This window comes from Phycodurus eques, unplaced genomic scaffold (assembly GCF_024500275.1).
Source record: "Phycodurus eques isolate BA_2022a unplaced genomic scaffold, UOR_Pequ_1.1 contig_25, whole genome shotgun sequence".
Taxonomy (NCBI): domain Eukaryota; kingdom Metazoa; phylum Chordata; class Actinopteri; order Syngnathiformes; family Syngnathidae; genus Phycodurus; species Phycodurus eques.
The window spans coordinates 628,928-646,415 of NW_026904022.1; the positions used below are offsets into that span (position 1 = coordinate 628,928).

Here is a 17,488-nt window from a genome sequence, read left to right on the forward strand (position 1 = left end):
CCATTCCTCCCACATTCCAAAACCATCCATATTAAACAACCATAAGCCCGAAAAGACCAGATAGTTATACTGTACTGCTATTTAATTTATTTTGTCATTTTTTAGCACATTTTGTATTGAAGGAATTAAAAGTAATCCAGTTAACATTACTTTTATATGTTACTAGGATATTATGTTAGTAGGATCACATGAATTACTACATTCTTTAACAGGCCTGAGATTTGAATGTTAAAGATTCAATAAAGTGAACAGCACAAGCTTGTTAAATGTTAAAGATGAAATAAAATGATTTTCATTCAATGAGCAGAATTTGCATGACGTCACGGCAGGAAGCAGCTTTGGCCATAAAGCAAGCGGAATAAAGATTCTGTGCTCTCTTTCGTCCGGACGCTTTTGAGCCGCGTGCGGGAAAGCCCAGCGCTGAACCGTCACCAACCTTATTGTTTGACTCTGTGTTTCGAATACATTGTGCAACTTTTCATCCGGCCAAACCATTGAAGAGAAGAACCCGGTAACGGAAGATTGAACGGCCGCGACTTTTCTTTGCTAACACCGGATGAACTCGTCTTGGTGACGCACGTCGAAGCTTCTCGGCCTAGTTAGCTTAGCTCGCTAGCCGCTAACAAAGAGACGCGCTTGTTTCGCAACACGTCGCAAATTCGAGAGCGCATGTGAAAGTGTCGTGGTTACCGTACAAAACATGTGCGCGAGAACGACAGCAAAGGACGAGAAGGAACTTTGTGGACCGAAAGAGGAGGACGAGCCACGACGTCAACTTGTGGACGCTGTTCGCGAGCAGCCTCGTGTCGGTTTTCCAACAGCAGGTTTGTCCTTTTCTTACGCTCACTTGTCGCGTTGCTAACTGCTTTCCATTGTGTTTATAGTTCAACTTTGTCCTTTCGTGAGGGCCAAATGGAACCTCACGAAGCGTTGACGGTTTATTAAAGGAGGAAGAAAAAAATCCAAACCTTCATGGCCAAGTGTGGAAAAAGTGATTGCCCCCTAAACCTGAGAAGTGGTTGGGGCATCCTTAGCGGCAGCAACAATTGCAATCAATTTGCAATAACTGGTCATGAGCCAGGACTTTGACTAGGCCACTCCAAAGTCTTCAATTTAGTTTTTCTTCAGCCATTCAGAGGTTAGGTTAGACTTGCTGGTGTGTTTAGCATCATTGTCCTGCTGCAAAAGTGTTTCCGCTTGAGGTCACGAACATTCTCCTTCAGGATTTTTGGGGAGACAGCAGAACTATTGGTTCCTTTCACAGCAAGTCTTGAAGCACTTATTAGTGACTTATTAGTTGTAATAACATCCCATTTATACAACTACAATATGCAGTTTGCTAGCCTACAACCCAAAAATATATCTTCCCTAAAGTTTGTGTTTTGTGTTATTTGGGCTACATTGTCTCTGCCACGTGCACCCACGCAAGGAGCGAGGCCGTGGCGAGCCGGACAGCCATGCCCCACACCGGCGGCGGGCACACGGAGCGACACACCAGTCTCGGGGCTGCCCGACTCGCCGCAGCCTGTGCGACGTGCGCGGGCCCAGACGACGGAGACACTTCAGGGAAAGTTGTTTACGTTCGCTAGCCCGCGAGTTAATCAGACCTCTGCTGTTCTCCTCGATGGGATTTCTGGTTGAAGGCGCTAGCGTGTAAACGGGATCGAGGAGCAAGGAGGTTGTAAATATTGTAAACAAATGAGATTTGACCCATCTGTTTGTCTTTTGTCTTCCAGACATCAGTGAAAATCTTCATCCTGAGCGGCAGCAGTCAGTGTCCACTCACATCAAAGAGGAAGAGGAGGACGAAGAGGTGCAACACATTAAAGAGGAAGAGCAAGAGGAAATCATCAAGGTTCCATCGACTGGTGTCCCTTTGAAGGGTGAAGATGGTCAAAGTGAGGAGAGACGAGGGGCGGAGCCCCAAAGCAGCAGCTCAAGTCAACAAATGACAGAAGGTGATGGAGACCGCTGTGGAGGATCACAAGCAGACGGTGATGATGAGGAGGATGATGAGGATGATGATGATGAACAGTCGGAAGGTGATATGACATGTCACACTGACAACAAACGCTGGAAATGTTCTCAATGTATGAAAACTTTTGCTTCCAAGAGCTATTTCAAACAACACATGAACATACACACTGGAGAGAAAAAAATTGCCTGCTCATTTTGTGGTCAAAGATTCACTCAGAAAGGACACTTGAGAAATCACACAAGAACACACACTGGTGAGAAACCTTTTGCTTGCTCGGTTTGTGGTCAAAGATACTCTCAAAAGGGAAATTTAATCATACACGCAAGAACACACACTGGTGAAAAACCTTTTGCGTGCTCAGTTTGTGGTCAAAGATTCTCTGTGAAGGAAAGCTTGAAATTACACACAAGAAGAACCCACACCGGTGAGAAACCTTTTTGCTGCTCAGTTTGTAGTCAAAGATTCTCCGTGAGGGAAAGCTTAAAATTACACACAAGAAATCACACTGGTGACAAACCTTTTGCTTGCACGGTTTGTGGTCAAAGATTCTCTCAAAAGGGAAACTTAACAATACACACAAGAAGACACACTGGTGAGAAACCTTTTGCCTGTTCAGTTTGTGGTCAAAGATTCTCTGTGAAGGAAAGCTTGAAATTACACACGAGAACCCACACTGGCGAAAAACCTTTTTCCTGCTCGGTGTGCGGTCAAAGATTCTCTAAGAAGGACAACGTAAAACTACACTCAAGAACCCACACTGGTGAGAAACCTCTTTCCTGCTCAGTTTGTGGCCAAAGATTCTCTTATAAGTATCAGGTTAAGACACACAAGTGTGCTGTTGAGAATAGCAGTGATCAAGAAGCTTTTAATGCAAATGTCAATGTCAATGTTAAAAAAAAAAAGTAATTCTGATCTTGCTGACTTATAAAAATCTACATTCGTGTATTCCGTTGACCAACTTTTGTATCTTCTTGTTGTCCATATATTTTCAAAAAGGCTCCGGTGCAAAAATACTTTAAAGGGACTACTTAATTGTGAGAAGATGGGCACATATTCCATAGTGCTGGACTCATAAATGTCTGCAGAAAAAAAGCCCTCCAAAATGGACTCGGGTCATTTTAGAATGGTTTTCTGATGAAATTTGTGTTTTCTTTTCTTTTCTTTTTTGGACATGCCAGCCTGTCACAGCCTCACACATAACGAGCGGGAGTCGTTTACATTTTCTGCAGTAACGTCTGTCGGAATGAGAGAGGCAATTGGGAGTCGTGTTTCCCCCGCGTCGGCTTGCCTTGGGTGGGCCGCCCAAGTAAACCGACGAACCGTCCAAGATGAAAGGCCTGAAAAGTATGTAATGTAATGGATGAAAGGAAATGAAGTGTTGATAATACAAAATAGGATTAGGATTGTTAATCGGATGCATGTTGAGGAAATTATTACTATAATTAACTCCAAGTGTATTTGTAATAATACATACACCAGCTGGTGGATAAAACGTTGCTCCAAGTTAAATTCAACCAGTCGTGCACATTTTATAGCCATGAGATGGCGCTAGAGTGGCGGTCACTCAAGCGTCACCATGCAGTCTTAGTTGTTTGCTTGCTCGATGCTAATTTGCAAACATATATAACCTGTAACAGCTTATTTCATATATTTTTGGATTTTGGTAACTGAAGTGATAGAAACCCACAATCATCTGTGCCCATACAATGATGTGTGTGATAGTTGATGAAGTGGTTAGGACCTTTTATTGTCAAAATGGGAATGACAATGAAATGTTAGCTATTTGATGAAAGATGTTGATGAAGTAAGATGCTTTATGAGGTTGATCAGATGAGAGCGTTCCCATGAGAACCGTTTACTTTAAATAAAGACAAAATGTATGAAGTTGTCCTGAGAGGAACTGTTTATCTCGACGTAACACAAGGCGAGCGTTTACTGGAAATAGGAGACCATTGACGAGAAGTCTCAACCCATTTGGGGAAAGTGCCATCATATGACTTGTCTCCAAATGTTCCCATAAGCCATCTGAAGGGGGATTTAAAGACCCCCTGGCAAGGCACACCTTTACTATACAAGTTCAAAAACTGACCGGATTGAGGCTCTTGCTCTTTCAAAGGTTAGCTATTGAGGTCTCACTGCTTAATCTCGTATCTATTTTTGTGTAAGACGCAGGATGATTAGAAAAGTAGCTTAAAATACAAATTGAATATTTTACTGAGAATAAAATAGGAGTTTAGCATTGACGACAGCGCTTGAGCCCTCAATCTCTCTCCTCTGTGCCAATTCATAATTTTAAGATTTTAGGAATGTTCGATCTGCTCAGTCAAATATTCTTTTTTTTTTTTTTTTTTTTTTTTCCCCCATTTTAATAGAATTTTCTTTTCGTTTTGATTGTACTTTGGATTTCCACTCTTGGACAGTCTTCCTTTACCATCTTTTGAAACTTTGAATGTGACTGAATGTTCTCCTTGAACTGATGTTTTTGGACTGGTTTGGTTTTCATCTCAACGGGCTGGCTTGGAACGCTTCATCTCATTTGTAAGTGAGTAGATGTTTCACACCCAGTTCCTTTTTGTGAGTTTTATTTTAATTTGTATTATTTGTTCCTTTTTGGGAATTTTATTTTTACTTTGATTAATTGTAGCCTTGTCTTTGCTAAATTCTGTTCATTAAAATATCTTTTTCTGAGCATAGAAAAATGTCCCCTTTTTTTAAGATTAATGAGTGCACTGTTGTCGAGATTATCAGACTTAATAATGCAGCCATTGACTATTCGAACTCTATTTTTGAAAGGTTATTTCGGCTCTTCCAGTGGTCTCACCACCTGTGGGAGGGGCCATAGGGGTCAGGCGCATTTTGAGCTGTGCGGTGGCCGAAGGCAGGGACCTGGTGTGTGAGGTCGAGAAGTTCCGGCTAGATATAGTCGGGCTCGCCTCCACACACTGCTTGGGCTCTGGTACCAGTCCTCTTTGTGCCTATGCACCAAACAGCAGTTCAGAGTACCCACCCTTTTTGGAGCCCTTGGAAGGGGGTGTTAGAGAGCTCCCTCTTGGGACTCCATCATTATGCTGAGGGACTTCAATGCTCACGTGGGCAATGACAGTGAGCATTGTATCGTGAGGGTCTGCAGGGAACGTCTGGCGGAATCCCCTGTCGGACGGGAGTTTCAACTCCCACCTCCATCAGAACTTCACCCACGCCTCGGGGGAGGCGAGGGATATTGAGTCCGAGTGGACAGTGTTCCGCACCTCCATTGCTGAGACGGCCGACCGGAGCTGTGGCCTTACGTAAGGTGGTCAGTACTTGTCGTGGCGGCAATCCCCAAACCCGTTGGTGGACACCAACGGTGAGGGATGCCGTCAAGCTGAAGAAGGAGTTCTATTGGGCCTTTTTGGCCTGTGGCACTCCTGAGGCAGCTGATGGGTACCGACTGGCCAAATGGAATGCAGCTTTGGTGATCGCTGAAGCAAAAACTCTGGCATGGGAGGAGTTCGGTGAAGCCAAGGAGAAAGACCTCTGGATGGCTTCGAGGAAATTCTGGTCCACCAGCCGGCGTCTCAGGACGTGAAACCAGAGCACCATCAACACTGTGTATAGTGGGGATGGGACGCTGCTGACCTCGGCTCGGGACGCGAGTCTGTGGGGAGAATACTTCAAAGACCTCCTCAATTCCACCGACACGCCTTCCCATGAGGAAGCAGAGTCTGGGTTCTCTGAGGCGGACTCTCCTATCTCTGGGTTTGCGGTCACCGAGGTGGTTAAAAAGCTCCTCGTTGGCAAGGCCCCAGGGGTGGATGAGATTGCCCCAGAGTTCCTAAAGGCTCTGGATGTTGTAGTGCTGTCCTGGTTGACACGCCTCTGCAACATCGCGGGGACATCAGGAACATGGCGGTGGCCCTTTTTTAGAAGGGGGAACGGAGGGTATGTTTCAACTACAGGGGGATCACACTCCTCAGCTGTCTGGAAGTCCTGTGGGGGGTGCTTCGGGAGTACGGGGTACCGAACAACCTATACGACCGATGTCAGAATTGGGTCCGGATTGCCGGCATCAAGTCGGACTCGTTTCCGGTGAGGGTCGGACTCCGCCAAGGCCTGCCCCTTGTCACCGATTCTGTTCATAACTTTTATGGACAGAATTTCTGGGCGCAGCGGAGGCGTAGAGGGGGTCAGGTTTGGTAGCTGATGTGGTTCTGTCGGCTCCATCTAGCAGTGATCTCCAGAGGTGCACGCAACTTGGTGAATTTCGCCGCCTTCTCCAGGAGCTGCTTCTGGATGGCTGCAGCTTCCAGTGCTACATGAGGCTCACCTGTACCCAGTTTGACCACCCGTTGGCTCGAATGGGTCCAAGGATTTCCCTACAAACTACTAAACTACAGGCGCTCCATCTCAGCTGCGCAGCACCTGTCCTTCTCTCTCCGGTGAGTGGCAGTTTCGTGTCATTATTAATTATGTCACAATAAATTAATTGGCTTTACACGATTAGGATTTTTGGGGCCGATCAGTGAGTTTGAAAAAAAAAAAAAAAAACAATATCCCATCACCGATCCGATCACAAGGTGGAGGAATGTCTATTTATATGACCTTTTCCTTTACTGTATATACTTGTGTACTTAATTGCTCAAATTAAATGATATTTACAATCAATAATGTATCTTTGTTCCTCTATTTATGCCAGTGAGGCATCGTGGCAGACAGAACAAATGAATGGTCTTCTATTCGATGGCAGGAAGTCAATACAGTCATTAATGTATCCACTTTTTGTGACATTTTTGTTTGTTGGTGTGCTGTGAGATTTTTCAATTGTAAAATATGTTCCTTGGCTCCATAAAGTTGGAAATCACTGCTCTCGTCAGATCGTGTATTCTAATCCGTCAGGTCAAGCCGACATCACAACATGACAGAAATAATGGGTGCTAACTTACTATAAATAACTGAACACCGGTGACAACCAACACACATTTCCCCCATTTTGTCCTTATAATACAAAGGTGGTGCACTCCACTCTTGTTGTCGTCGCCACGGTAACGAGTGTATCCGGCCGCATTTGAGCTGACAAGACCGAAGCCCAATGATCGTAGAAAACTGGATGCGGTGGTATCGGAATACAAGATTTTATTGCGGTCGTCTGACATAGTGCAATCGCGAAAGAGCAAATGTGTCTTGTCGTCTGATCCGGGGCATTATGTGTTGTCTGTTCCACACCGCCGCCGTTTTTTTTATAAATAACTTCATTGGACATCAGATATTTACTGTACTATGTCAAAAGACATGCGACAAGGCTAAAAATAAACTAGCCTTTGGATTCAAATTTACTGTGCACACGGCGACACACAGTTGTCTTTTGCGGAGCCGAATTATGACAGTTCAGCCGATCGGCGTAAAATGCTAATATCGGCCGATAAAAATCGGCGTGAAGTCTATAAATTTAATATTCACTAGATCGACTGAGTCACACACTGCAGGTTTACTTACAGTGCTAATAAATGCATCAAATCCTGGGACAGATCGGCAACGATAGATTTATGAGTTGGATATGCCATAGATTGCACTATTACTCCTGGACTTTGAGTTATGTTTAATCACCGCCTTTTTCAGGAACTCAAATACAGCAAATAACTATTTGTTTAATTTTAAAACATGCATGCAAGACACCCCCCAAACGTCCACTGGCAACAATTGCTCGGACACAGGTGACGTTTGAGAGTTACCGCAAACCTGTGGATTCTCATTTGAAGTTTCTTTAACTGAAGATAAAGGTCTGTTTTGATGGTTTATGAACTCTGCAGAAATAATCCAAATGTATGCCTTGATGTCTGTGTCATTGTTTCAGCTTTACAGGTTTGGCTTCAAATCAAGGCGACTTTGAGAACTGTTCGCCTTGATTTGAAGCCAAACGGTACTAAAGGTTGGATTGAACAATAAGCAGTTGACCTGCCAAGACTAAAGTTTAAGCAATCATTCTATACGCTTGATCTACGAGTAAGAGTACAAAGTTGGGAGTATTTTATATTAATATATGATTTTTACACAATTTTTATGGCTAAATTGCAGACTGAAATTCAAGTCAATGAGCATAGACTTCCGTTTCTCCCATTTCTTAGACACACTTCCTGGGTATTTAACCTTGGAGCCCTACCTCCCCTTTGGTTTTTGGTTCTTCTCACTCTTGGTTCTTCATGCTGAGGGTTAGCCGGGCACCGCCCATCCCTTCTCCCCTTTTCCTTTGTTCGAATCACGCGGTCCAGGCCAACGCCACGCCCGGCAAGAAGACTCCGCTTCAGAGCCTCTACTTGTTCACCACCAGGCGATCAGACAAGTTGCTGATAAAAGGACAAGTCGCGCTTCCAGCCAAGCGTGAGCTCTCTTGAGTTACCAACGACTCAACGAAAAAGGCAGGAAGAGGTTGCAACCTATTCACGCTCAACTTTAGTCCAGCAACACACAATGTCCTATCTTCCCTTTTCATTTACCATTAGTGTTATTTTCTTTTTGTCGTCGAGTCCCTCTGTATGTTACCCTGTAGTTTCCCCTCTTAGATTTAATTAAATATTCTATAAAATGGGCTGCTGCAACCTACATTTCATAAGGATATGCTCTTGCGGCACATCTGCCTCACAGTTCTGAGGACTCGTGTTCAAATCCGGCCTCGCCTGTGTGGAGTTTGCAAGTTCTCCCTGCGCCTGTGTGGGATTTCTCTGCTTACTCAGATTTCCTCCCACATCCCAAAAACATGCGTGGTAGGTTGATTGAAGACTCTAAATTGCCCGTAGGTGTGAATGTGAGTGCAAATGGTTGTTTGTTTTATATATGGCAGGCAACCAGCACGCCTGTGACCCTTGTGAGGATAAGCAGTCCAGAAAATATAAGATTTTTTTCGGTGTTGTGTTGACTCTTCTCGTAACCAAAATGCAGCACATTTCTCTAGCAGAGCAAACGTCAGCGCGATTAGAAGGATGTAAGCCTTGGGTTTATCTGTCGGCGCACCACTAATTGAGGCCCTTTTTACGCGCTTTGCATTGCGTCCTCCTTACGACTTGAACTTCATGCGTTATGTTCTTTTCCACTTCATTGACATTTCCCAAGTCCCACCTATTGGGCTACCAGCAAATGTGATACAAGGTTAATCCGAACTGTCCGCCGATTCGAATTGAACCTAAACTGCCCAACCTCCAACTGTACCAACATCCACTTCGCACAGACGCTGTTGACAGTATTTGCGTCTTTACCCAACGATGGGCTGATTGTGTCGTGTGAAAATGTTGACCTCAAGGTCAACCGACTGAGTTTGTTGTTGGCATGCTGTTAATTACACAATTGTTTGGGGCCAAATTCCATCCAATATTAACCCCTTTTTGGTTGTCGAGAGTTTTGTTTTGTTTTTGTATTTTGCTAAAGTGAGCATGGGTGGGACGATGTGTCGCTTTATCAAATGTCTGGAGTGCTTTGTGGCGAAAGCAATTATCAATACCACTTCATAGAATCAATATTATTTTGTGTGAGCGTTGTGTTGCACCATTCTAAGATTTTGAGCAGCCTTTCCGTTGTCCCCTAATCTAATTCTGTCTCAAAAGTACTCATGTCTTTTATTTGCTAATGAAAACAGCTCCCGAATACAGTGGCAAATGCACTGAACACATTGAAGAACTGGTTTGATAAAATAATCACACAATTGAAACAAAAGCAGGTTGATCATTTTTGCCAAAATAAACGAATTGAACATCAGGTGAAAATCACAGCATATTCTTTTAAGACAGAGTATCCAATAAAACACTTCTTGGAGTGGTAATTTATGCTAAGCTTGGAAGCCACATATAGACAACATAAAAAAAAAAACTATGTCAAAAAACATTACCATCTTCTGTAAAATCAAGATGTTCTGAATATGAAATCATTATATACACTTTACTGCTTACGATTACTGCCATACATGATTTATAGTGTTGAGATATGGGCCAACACATACAAAACCAATACTTAGCCTATTTTTAAGTTACCAAAAAGGGTTATAAGAATCATAATCAATCTGAACACACAGAGCCAACAAATGCTTTATCAATTTAAATACACGTACAATTCAAAACCTCACAAATAATGTTCAAAGTACGCAATATTTACTGTGCTATAGTATTTAATAGGTGATTAACAATTAAGACTTATGATCTGAGGGGAACTGGTATTCTAAAAGAGGACCAATATAAAACAGACGCGTCTCAGTTAGAGGTGTTACTTTATGGAATGACTACGACGATTACCTGAAAATGTGTGGTTCGCTTAAAGTTTTAAAAGTATATTTTCAACAAAAGTACTGAAAAAATATATGACCCAGGTATAAGCAAATGAAATTGCATAAATATTCTAACTTTTGTGCTACTTTGACATCCGGGACAAATGTGTGCAACGCTTATTTGTTTAGGTAAAATGCGGTTTTTTTAAGACTATTAATTTAATCTCACTCTGTAAAAAGTTGAAATCTGTGTTGGTGCTTTGCAGGCTTTTTTTCTTAGTTAGTTTTTTTTTCACGTAAAGCTCAGCGCAGGCATAATAAGCCACGGCTTCGCATAACGCCTTTTCGGTTGGCTTCATCCTTTGTTGGTTTTCTGCAATTATTCTGTGAATGAAAGCTAAACGAATAAACCTCACCTAACATTTACATTTAAACCTTCTTGATCACCTCCATTCTCACCAGCGCACTTGTGTGTCTTAGCCCCATCCTTACAAGAGAATCTTCGACAGCAAGTGGCGCAGGCAAAGGGTTTCTGACCAGTGTGGGTTCTTGAGTGTCTTTTTAAGCTTCCCATGAAGGAGAACCTTTGACCACAAACCGAACAGGCAAAAGGTTTCTCACCAGTGTGGGTTACTGTATGACTTCTTAAGTGTTCCTTCTGACTGAATCTTTGACCACAAACTGAGCAGGCAAAAGGTTTCTCACCAGTATGTATTCTTGTGTGTTTTTTTAAGCTTCCCTTCATTGTGAATCTTTGACTACAAACTGAGCAGGCAAAAGGTTTCTGACCAGTATGTGTTCTTGTGTGTAATTTTAAGTGTCCTTTGTGAGTGAATCTTTTACCGCAAACTGTGCAGGGAAAAGGTCTCTCACCAGTGTGGTTTCTTGTGTGTAATTTTAAGCCTCCGTTCTGGGTGAATTTTTTACCACAAACTCGGCAAACAAAAGGTTTCACACCAGTGTGAGCTTGTGTGTGTAATTTTAAGTTTTGCTTCTGGGAGAATCTTTGACCACAAACTGAGCAGGAAAAAGGTTTCTCACCCGTGTGGGCTCGTGTGTGTATTTTCAAGTTTCCCTTGTGTGTGAATCTTTGACCGCAATCTGAGCAGGCAAAAGGTTTCTCTCCAGTGTGGGTTCTTACATGACTTCTCAACTGTTCCTTACTCGAGAATCTTTTACTACAATCTGAACAGGCGAAAGGCTTCTCACCGGTGTGGGCTCGTGTGTGTATTTTCAAGCTTCCCTTTTGAGTGAATCTTTGACCGCAATCTGAGCAGGCAAAAGGTTTCTCTCCAGTGTGGGTTCTTATATGACTTCTCAAGTGTTCGTTACGAGAGAATCTTTTACTACAATCTGAGCAGGCAAAATGCTTCTCGCCAGTGTGTATTCTCATATGTAGTTTCAAAGGTCTCTCATAAGGAAAGGTTTTCCCACACTGAGAACATTTCCATTGTTTGTTGGTAGTGTGACATGTCATTTCACCATCAGACTCTCCATCATCTTCCGTTTCAGGAGAGTGTGACATCATGTCATCACTATCTGATCGTGGCGCGAAGAGGCCGTCTGCTTGTGATCCTCCACTGTGGTCTCCATCACCTTCTGTTCTCATGTGTTGACTTGAGCTGCTGCTTGGAGGCTCCGCCCCTCTGTTCTCCTCACTTTGAACTTCATCTCCACTCTTCAAAAGGACGCCAGTCGATGAAAACAAGGTAATAGCCTCGACCTCCTCTTCTTGTTTGATGTGGTGGACCTCTTTGTCCTTCAGTTCTTCTTTGATGTGACAGGGCTCTGGCTCCTGCCGCTCAGAACAAAGATATTCACTAATGCCTGCAAGACACCAAAAGACAAACACACATGGCAAGTCAATTCTCATGTTGAGACTTCAATGTTGTGTATCATGGTTATTTGTATATACAATTTATTTGGACAATCAGAGGAGTGCATTTTTATTGACAACAACAAAAATGGGCAAGTCAACAACAAACAATGTGAAAAAGTTCAAAATAAGGTCAAAAATTAGTATCAATAAAGGTATCGAATGCCATTCACAATTTCACCTATCAATGGATTTATTGTTGAGCTTATCCTTGGCTACTCACGGAAAGACAAAGAGTATATATTTCATATTTATTGTTTTGTAGCATCTCTTAAATTGAAACTAGTTCTCCACTGAACCAAACTTCCACTAAAAGTTAGAAAACTTCAAGGTTAACTCATTCAAAATGCAAGCAAGAGTTCAACGTAGGCCCCCACGCCCCTCATCGGCATGCGCAGCTGGCTTCCCCGTGGTCAACTCATACCAAGTTTGCCATTTCCAGCATGTCTCTTTCAACAGTAAATAAAAGCTTGTGGCATTAGAGCCAAAACGTTATCAGCATGTGCGTTACGTTTGATTGATTAGCTGCTTATTTAGAAACTATTAGTTTTTATAAATATCAATACTCCACGTTGTAGTGTAGAGCAGTGACTCCCAACTCCCGGTCCGCGGACCAGTACCGTTCCGTGAGGCATTTCTTACTGCCCCGCATAGAAAGAATGACCAATTAATATAATTTCCGTTGTATTGTGTTTCGCGCGTCAAATGCGCTTTATTTTGAAAATTGACATCTTCTCCGGCGCAACAGCTGTGCGTCTCAATTGACAAGCGTGCACAGAACGCTGCGGCAGTTCCGTTTCTGCTCCCAGGCGCCTCGCTAACGGCGACCAAGTCCAAAGATCCAATAGTTTCATGAACTGATTCACTTCCTTATGTTCACTGAAAAGATTCATTCTTTGGAACGAAACACCACTACACTGCACGTCGGTCATGTCATACTTTGCTGTGGTTCTTGCACACAGTTATTAAAAATAAGGCCGTACGACCTCAAAGGAAAAGAGAGCTTCTTTTAATAGAAAACAGAAGTCCTACATAAAACATGGGTTAATCTCAACAAGTGAGTCTCACGCACCAAGTCCGCTCTGCATAATACTGTATGTGACGACAAGCTAGCCAACGACGCATGGAGACAAAGAACCCTGGACTAAAAGGTAAGCCCTGGGGAGTTTTTTGATAGAAAAAGAGATCAACTGAATAACCTGCTACTTTTTCCAACATCCTAGCTTTGTGAAGCGGGCTTTTCTGCAGTGACAGTAACAAAGACAAAATTATGGAGCAGACTGGGCATAAGAAACAAGCCCAGGGCTCACACAGATTCTGCATTATGGTGAGTTGTATTTAAATAAAATGTTTTTTGTTTTTATTTTGCTCCGTGTGCGTATATATTCATTCAGCTTCCGTTTTGCTTATCCTCACTCGGGTCGCGGGCGTGCTGGAGCCTATGCCAGCTATCTTCGGGTGAGAGGCGGGGTACACTCTGAACTGGTCACCAGCCAATCGCATGCCACATACAAACAACCATTCGCACTCACATTCACACCTTCAGGCAATTTAGAGTCTTCAATTAACCTACCCTGTGGGTTTTTGGGACGTGGGAGGAAACCGGAGTACCCAGAGAAAATATACATGCGCACCACACCTTGACAGCTGGTCCGTGAGGGAAAAAATGCCTCCTCTAAACCGGTCCGCAGTGCAAAAAAGGTTGAGGAACACTTGCATTTTGGCAATGACCGTTGAATTTGCATCCTTTGAGGAGAGCACGGTTATTGGTGACCCTCGCTGACCGCAACCCCTGGCCGAGTACATTTCTAGGTAGGAGACAAGTAGGTACGCTATGCATTTTATAATAGTCACATGATTGGTATGCACACATTCATGTTTTTGTAAACTGTAAATCACAGGTTAAATCAAATTGTCAACGACTCTGAATCTTGGTCAAAATCGTACCAAAACTTCCAAATTGTCATATGTAAAAAAATGTTGAGCTGTCACAAAAGGATTGTGACCAAACCAATTTTTACAGGAACTTGAAAAAAAGTTGAACCAACGATTGACTTCTGCTTTCCCAAACGAGTTATCTATACATTTGTTGTGTAGGGTTAGGTAATATGAGCCAAACATTTATTTTCAGTCATAACAACCATCTGAGGGAAATCGTAACTATCTAACCCGTATAAATGTATGTGTACAAGAATGAAAACTGAAAAAAAAGTACCATATTGTGTTTATTAATTTCTGTTGATGGGAATGAGGTAATTTTTTGAAATACTTGTTTAAACGGGTTTTATTGTGTGCACATCAGAAAGAGTAGATCCAATATTTCTAACAATGGAAAGCCAATTTCACAAACAAAATCTAGCCACCATAATGTCTTGCTTTACAAAAGCTGATTGAGTTTAGACTAATCACATATTTTGATATGGAAATTTCTGCGATGTCCTCCATGAGACAGCTGGGGAAACTCCTCCGACTGTTTGGCCCCTGATCAACGGATTGGTGTCTACCATAACTCCAGACACATGACAAACCTCATGGACACCATCTTGAATGAGCGGGTTTTACGCAGAGCCAGGCGAATGTGGAATGACATCCGGAGAGCTGATGACCTTCGTGAGTCTGGAGAGAACAACAGAGACAGCAAGGCCGCAAATCGCCAATATGTATTGTGCAAAATCCCCAAGGACATTATATAGGATTCAGACAAAGCAGACAATGAGGAACTACATATCATATTTTCAAATTATTTTCGTCAGTTTTTTTGGTCAAATTCCCCCCCCCCCCCCCCCCCCCGTTTTTTTTTCTACTATTTTTTTTCCTGAGTTATCGGGACACATCGAAGTCGCGCGAGAACCTGCGAACTGCAAGTGACTCTTTGCGGACTCCGTAATAAGCAATATGACTGTCTTATTTAGTTTGATCACGTTTTATTTTGATATGGGTTTAAGACACTGGGAGATACTCCTGCCTTTGAGTTACATAGATGGTATTGTTATTCGTCATTAGGGGGGGAAATGGTCAGAAAAACTGAGAAAAATAATTAGACAGAAAAACAGAAAAAATATTCAAAAAACAAAGCCCTCAAAAAAATACTCAGAAAAAAATGATTTTTTGTTATCCTCCCGCACCCGTGAAACCTCAACAAATGAACCTTTTTAAAGAACCAATCGGATGGAAATCGTCAACGCTTTCACGAGGCTTCATTTGGCCGTCACTATGACATATCAATATAGTCATGAAGATTCCATTCTAATGTAAGAAATATTTTAACAACAGAAATAAGTTCGTACAGACTAAACAAATGAGGGTAAAAAGAGCACAAACCTGTTCTGTGTAACACAACACAAGGCTGCATGCTAACAGCGTCCTCGAGTCGTCGTTGTGGCTCGTCTTCCTCTTTCGTTCCAGAAAGTTCCTTCTCATACTTTGCTATCGTTCTTGCACACATTTTTTTACACGACAATCACAACAAGTTCACAGGCGATCTCGAGTTTGCTATGTGGTGCTGACAAACGCGTCTCTTCGTTAGCGGCTAGCGAGCTAAGCTAAGCTAACTGGGCCGAGAAGCGTCAACGTGCACCAATACCAAGGCGAGTTTATCCAGACACGAAGACTTAAAAATCTTACAAGTAGCCTTTAAAACCTTTGAAGTAGTGATGGACGAACGAGAGGTTTCAACCCGTTCAACTACTAATTCCAGAAGAATTCGTGGGGAAAAAAAATCGGTTACTCAAACAAAACACGGAAGTAGTCAACTTGTGTTGTTTCGTTCACGACCGTTTCGTTCAGAAGAAGGAATCGTTTTAGTGAACGAACAGAATTGAATCAGTGTATGTCGTGATTCGTTCTTTGAACATGCCCGCCGTGAGGCGAGCGAGTCGGCTGGGAACGGTTCTGTCACTCACTTCTGAATCTTCGGCGAATGGCCAATGAGCAGTCAGCGTGCTGGCGGGGGCGGGACTTCATTAAACGTGCTGCCATGTGTTTTGCGATTCGCCATGCTTGTCACTCACTTCGGCGAATGAGCAATAAGGGTATGGAATCTGATTTGTGCCAAAAAGATTAACACAAAACATTTTGACTCGCAAACGCGATGACGACTTTTGCGTTTCTTTTATTCGCTTTTTTTTTTCTCGTGTTCTCGCTTGTTGTCAATGCTGTTCTAGGAATAAGTGATGTTGTAACATAATGCTAGTAACGTGTTAGAAGGTTAGATTAGATAGTTTGTTGCGATCATTTCAAACTATGTTTATGGCAAAATATGCTTGATTAAAAACAGAGACAAAGAAAATGAAGCGGAAACTCAGAAATTCCAGTTGGTCGGGAGTCGAGGATTGTTTTGCGTTTGCATGAAAACCCTTGCAGATGTCTATATAGGTAGATACGACGCGGCCATTTTGACTTCTGTACCGACGGTGACCCTAATCTACGGAGGTCAAAGTCGTCAGCGCATTCTACGTGTGTGGACGACAAGAACACCGAAACGTCAAGGATGCCGGTACATTGTATCATTGAGCTGCATACGGTTGCGTAAAACGAAACGCCGCACAATTAAGAGAAGGGAACTTTGAGTCCCTTTCACTTCTTTTTTAAATGTCGTATATTGATAGCATACGTTTTAACGTTAACAAAACAGTCAACGTCATGTACATAAGTTAGGAAATGAGCAAGTTACGATTTCATTATAGCGTCTTGTATCGCATTCTAACATGGCCGCCAGTAGGCACGTTGGTTCGCCACCCTGCGACAGAGCGCTGGCGTATCTTGTCTTCATATCTATGGACGCCACGAGTCTCAACCGTAACCACGAAATAAAATCCTGACTTTGAACCGAATGTGCTGAATACTCGTAACAGTAAGTTAGTCACTACCTTACTGTACTAAGACATCATTTGTTTGTCTACGTGTCTGGTTGCACGTTGTAGCTTTTCGGCCCAGTTTAGTTTAGCATGCTAACGCGTTTTCTTTTTGTGATCAACACTTCGCTTAGCAGATATCAAGTGTGAGCGTAAAGTGTTCTCTTTCCGCCACCTACTAGGAAGGCTTATGGCCCACAATATCTCATATTAACTCTTAAACAACAACTAAATTCTCTCCATCGGTTTTGGGTCTCTGCGATACTGAAATAAAATCCCTTATATATTAATTATTTTCTGAATCCCTTTGTAGCATGTCTATAGCGTTGAAACACTCATTTACACTATCTCCAGAGGTCACAAATGAGTTGTCGTCTTTCTGTCTCATATCTCTTATATTTTCTCTGGGTACTCCGGTTTCCTCCGGCTCCGGCTCAGAGAATGGATGGATGGCTGGATAGCCACGCCCCCCACTCCGACGGCGGGCACAAGGAGTGACGCAGCAGCGGCGTCCAACTCACCACGGCCACACCATATGCGACACGAGACTTCAGGGA

General features: G+C 42.8%; 1 protein-coding gene and 1 long non-coding RNA gene across 4 annotated transcripts; one reads left to right on the forward strand and one right to left on the reverse strand.

Moving 5' to 3' along the window:
- Positions 1–392: 392 nt before the first annotated feature.
- LOC133398204 (zinc finger protein OZF-like) lies at positions 393–12,174 on the forward strand. Of its 3 annotated transcripts, none has more exons than XM_061669817.1 (3): positions 393–824; positions 1,737–2,042; positions 11,715–12,174. In XM_061669817.1, the coding sequence occupies exons 1-3, from the start codon at positions 701–703 to the stop codon at positions 11,816–11,818; spliced, it is 534 nt and encodes a 177-aa protein (XP_061525801.1). In that variant the 5' UTR covers positions 393–700; the 3' UTR covers positions 11,819–12,174. The 3 variants fall into 3 exon arrangements, with proteins under 3 accessions (XP_061525801.1, XP_061525800.1, XP_061525799.1); XM_061669816.1 differs by lacking the exon at positions 11,715–12,174 and adding an exon at positions 3,157–4,694; XM_061669815.1 differs by lacking the exon at positions 11,715–12,174 and having other exon boundaries at positions 1,737–4,694.
- Positions 12,175–14,346: 2,172 nt separating this feature from the next.
- LOC133398210 (uncharacterized) lies at positions 14,347–15,954 on the reverse strand. The gene is made up of 2 exons (XR_009767769.1): positions 15,400–15,954; positions 14,347–14,694 (listed from the first exon to the last, which is right to left on the reverse strand). It is a non-coding gene; the product is annotated as an uncharacterized LOC133398210 (long non-coding RNA).
- Between the last annotated feature and the right edge of the window lie 1,534 nt (positions 15,955–17,488).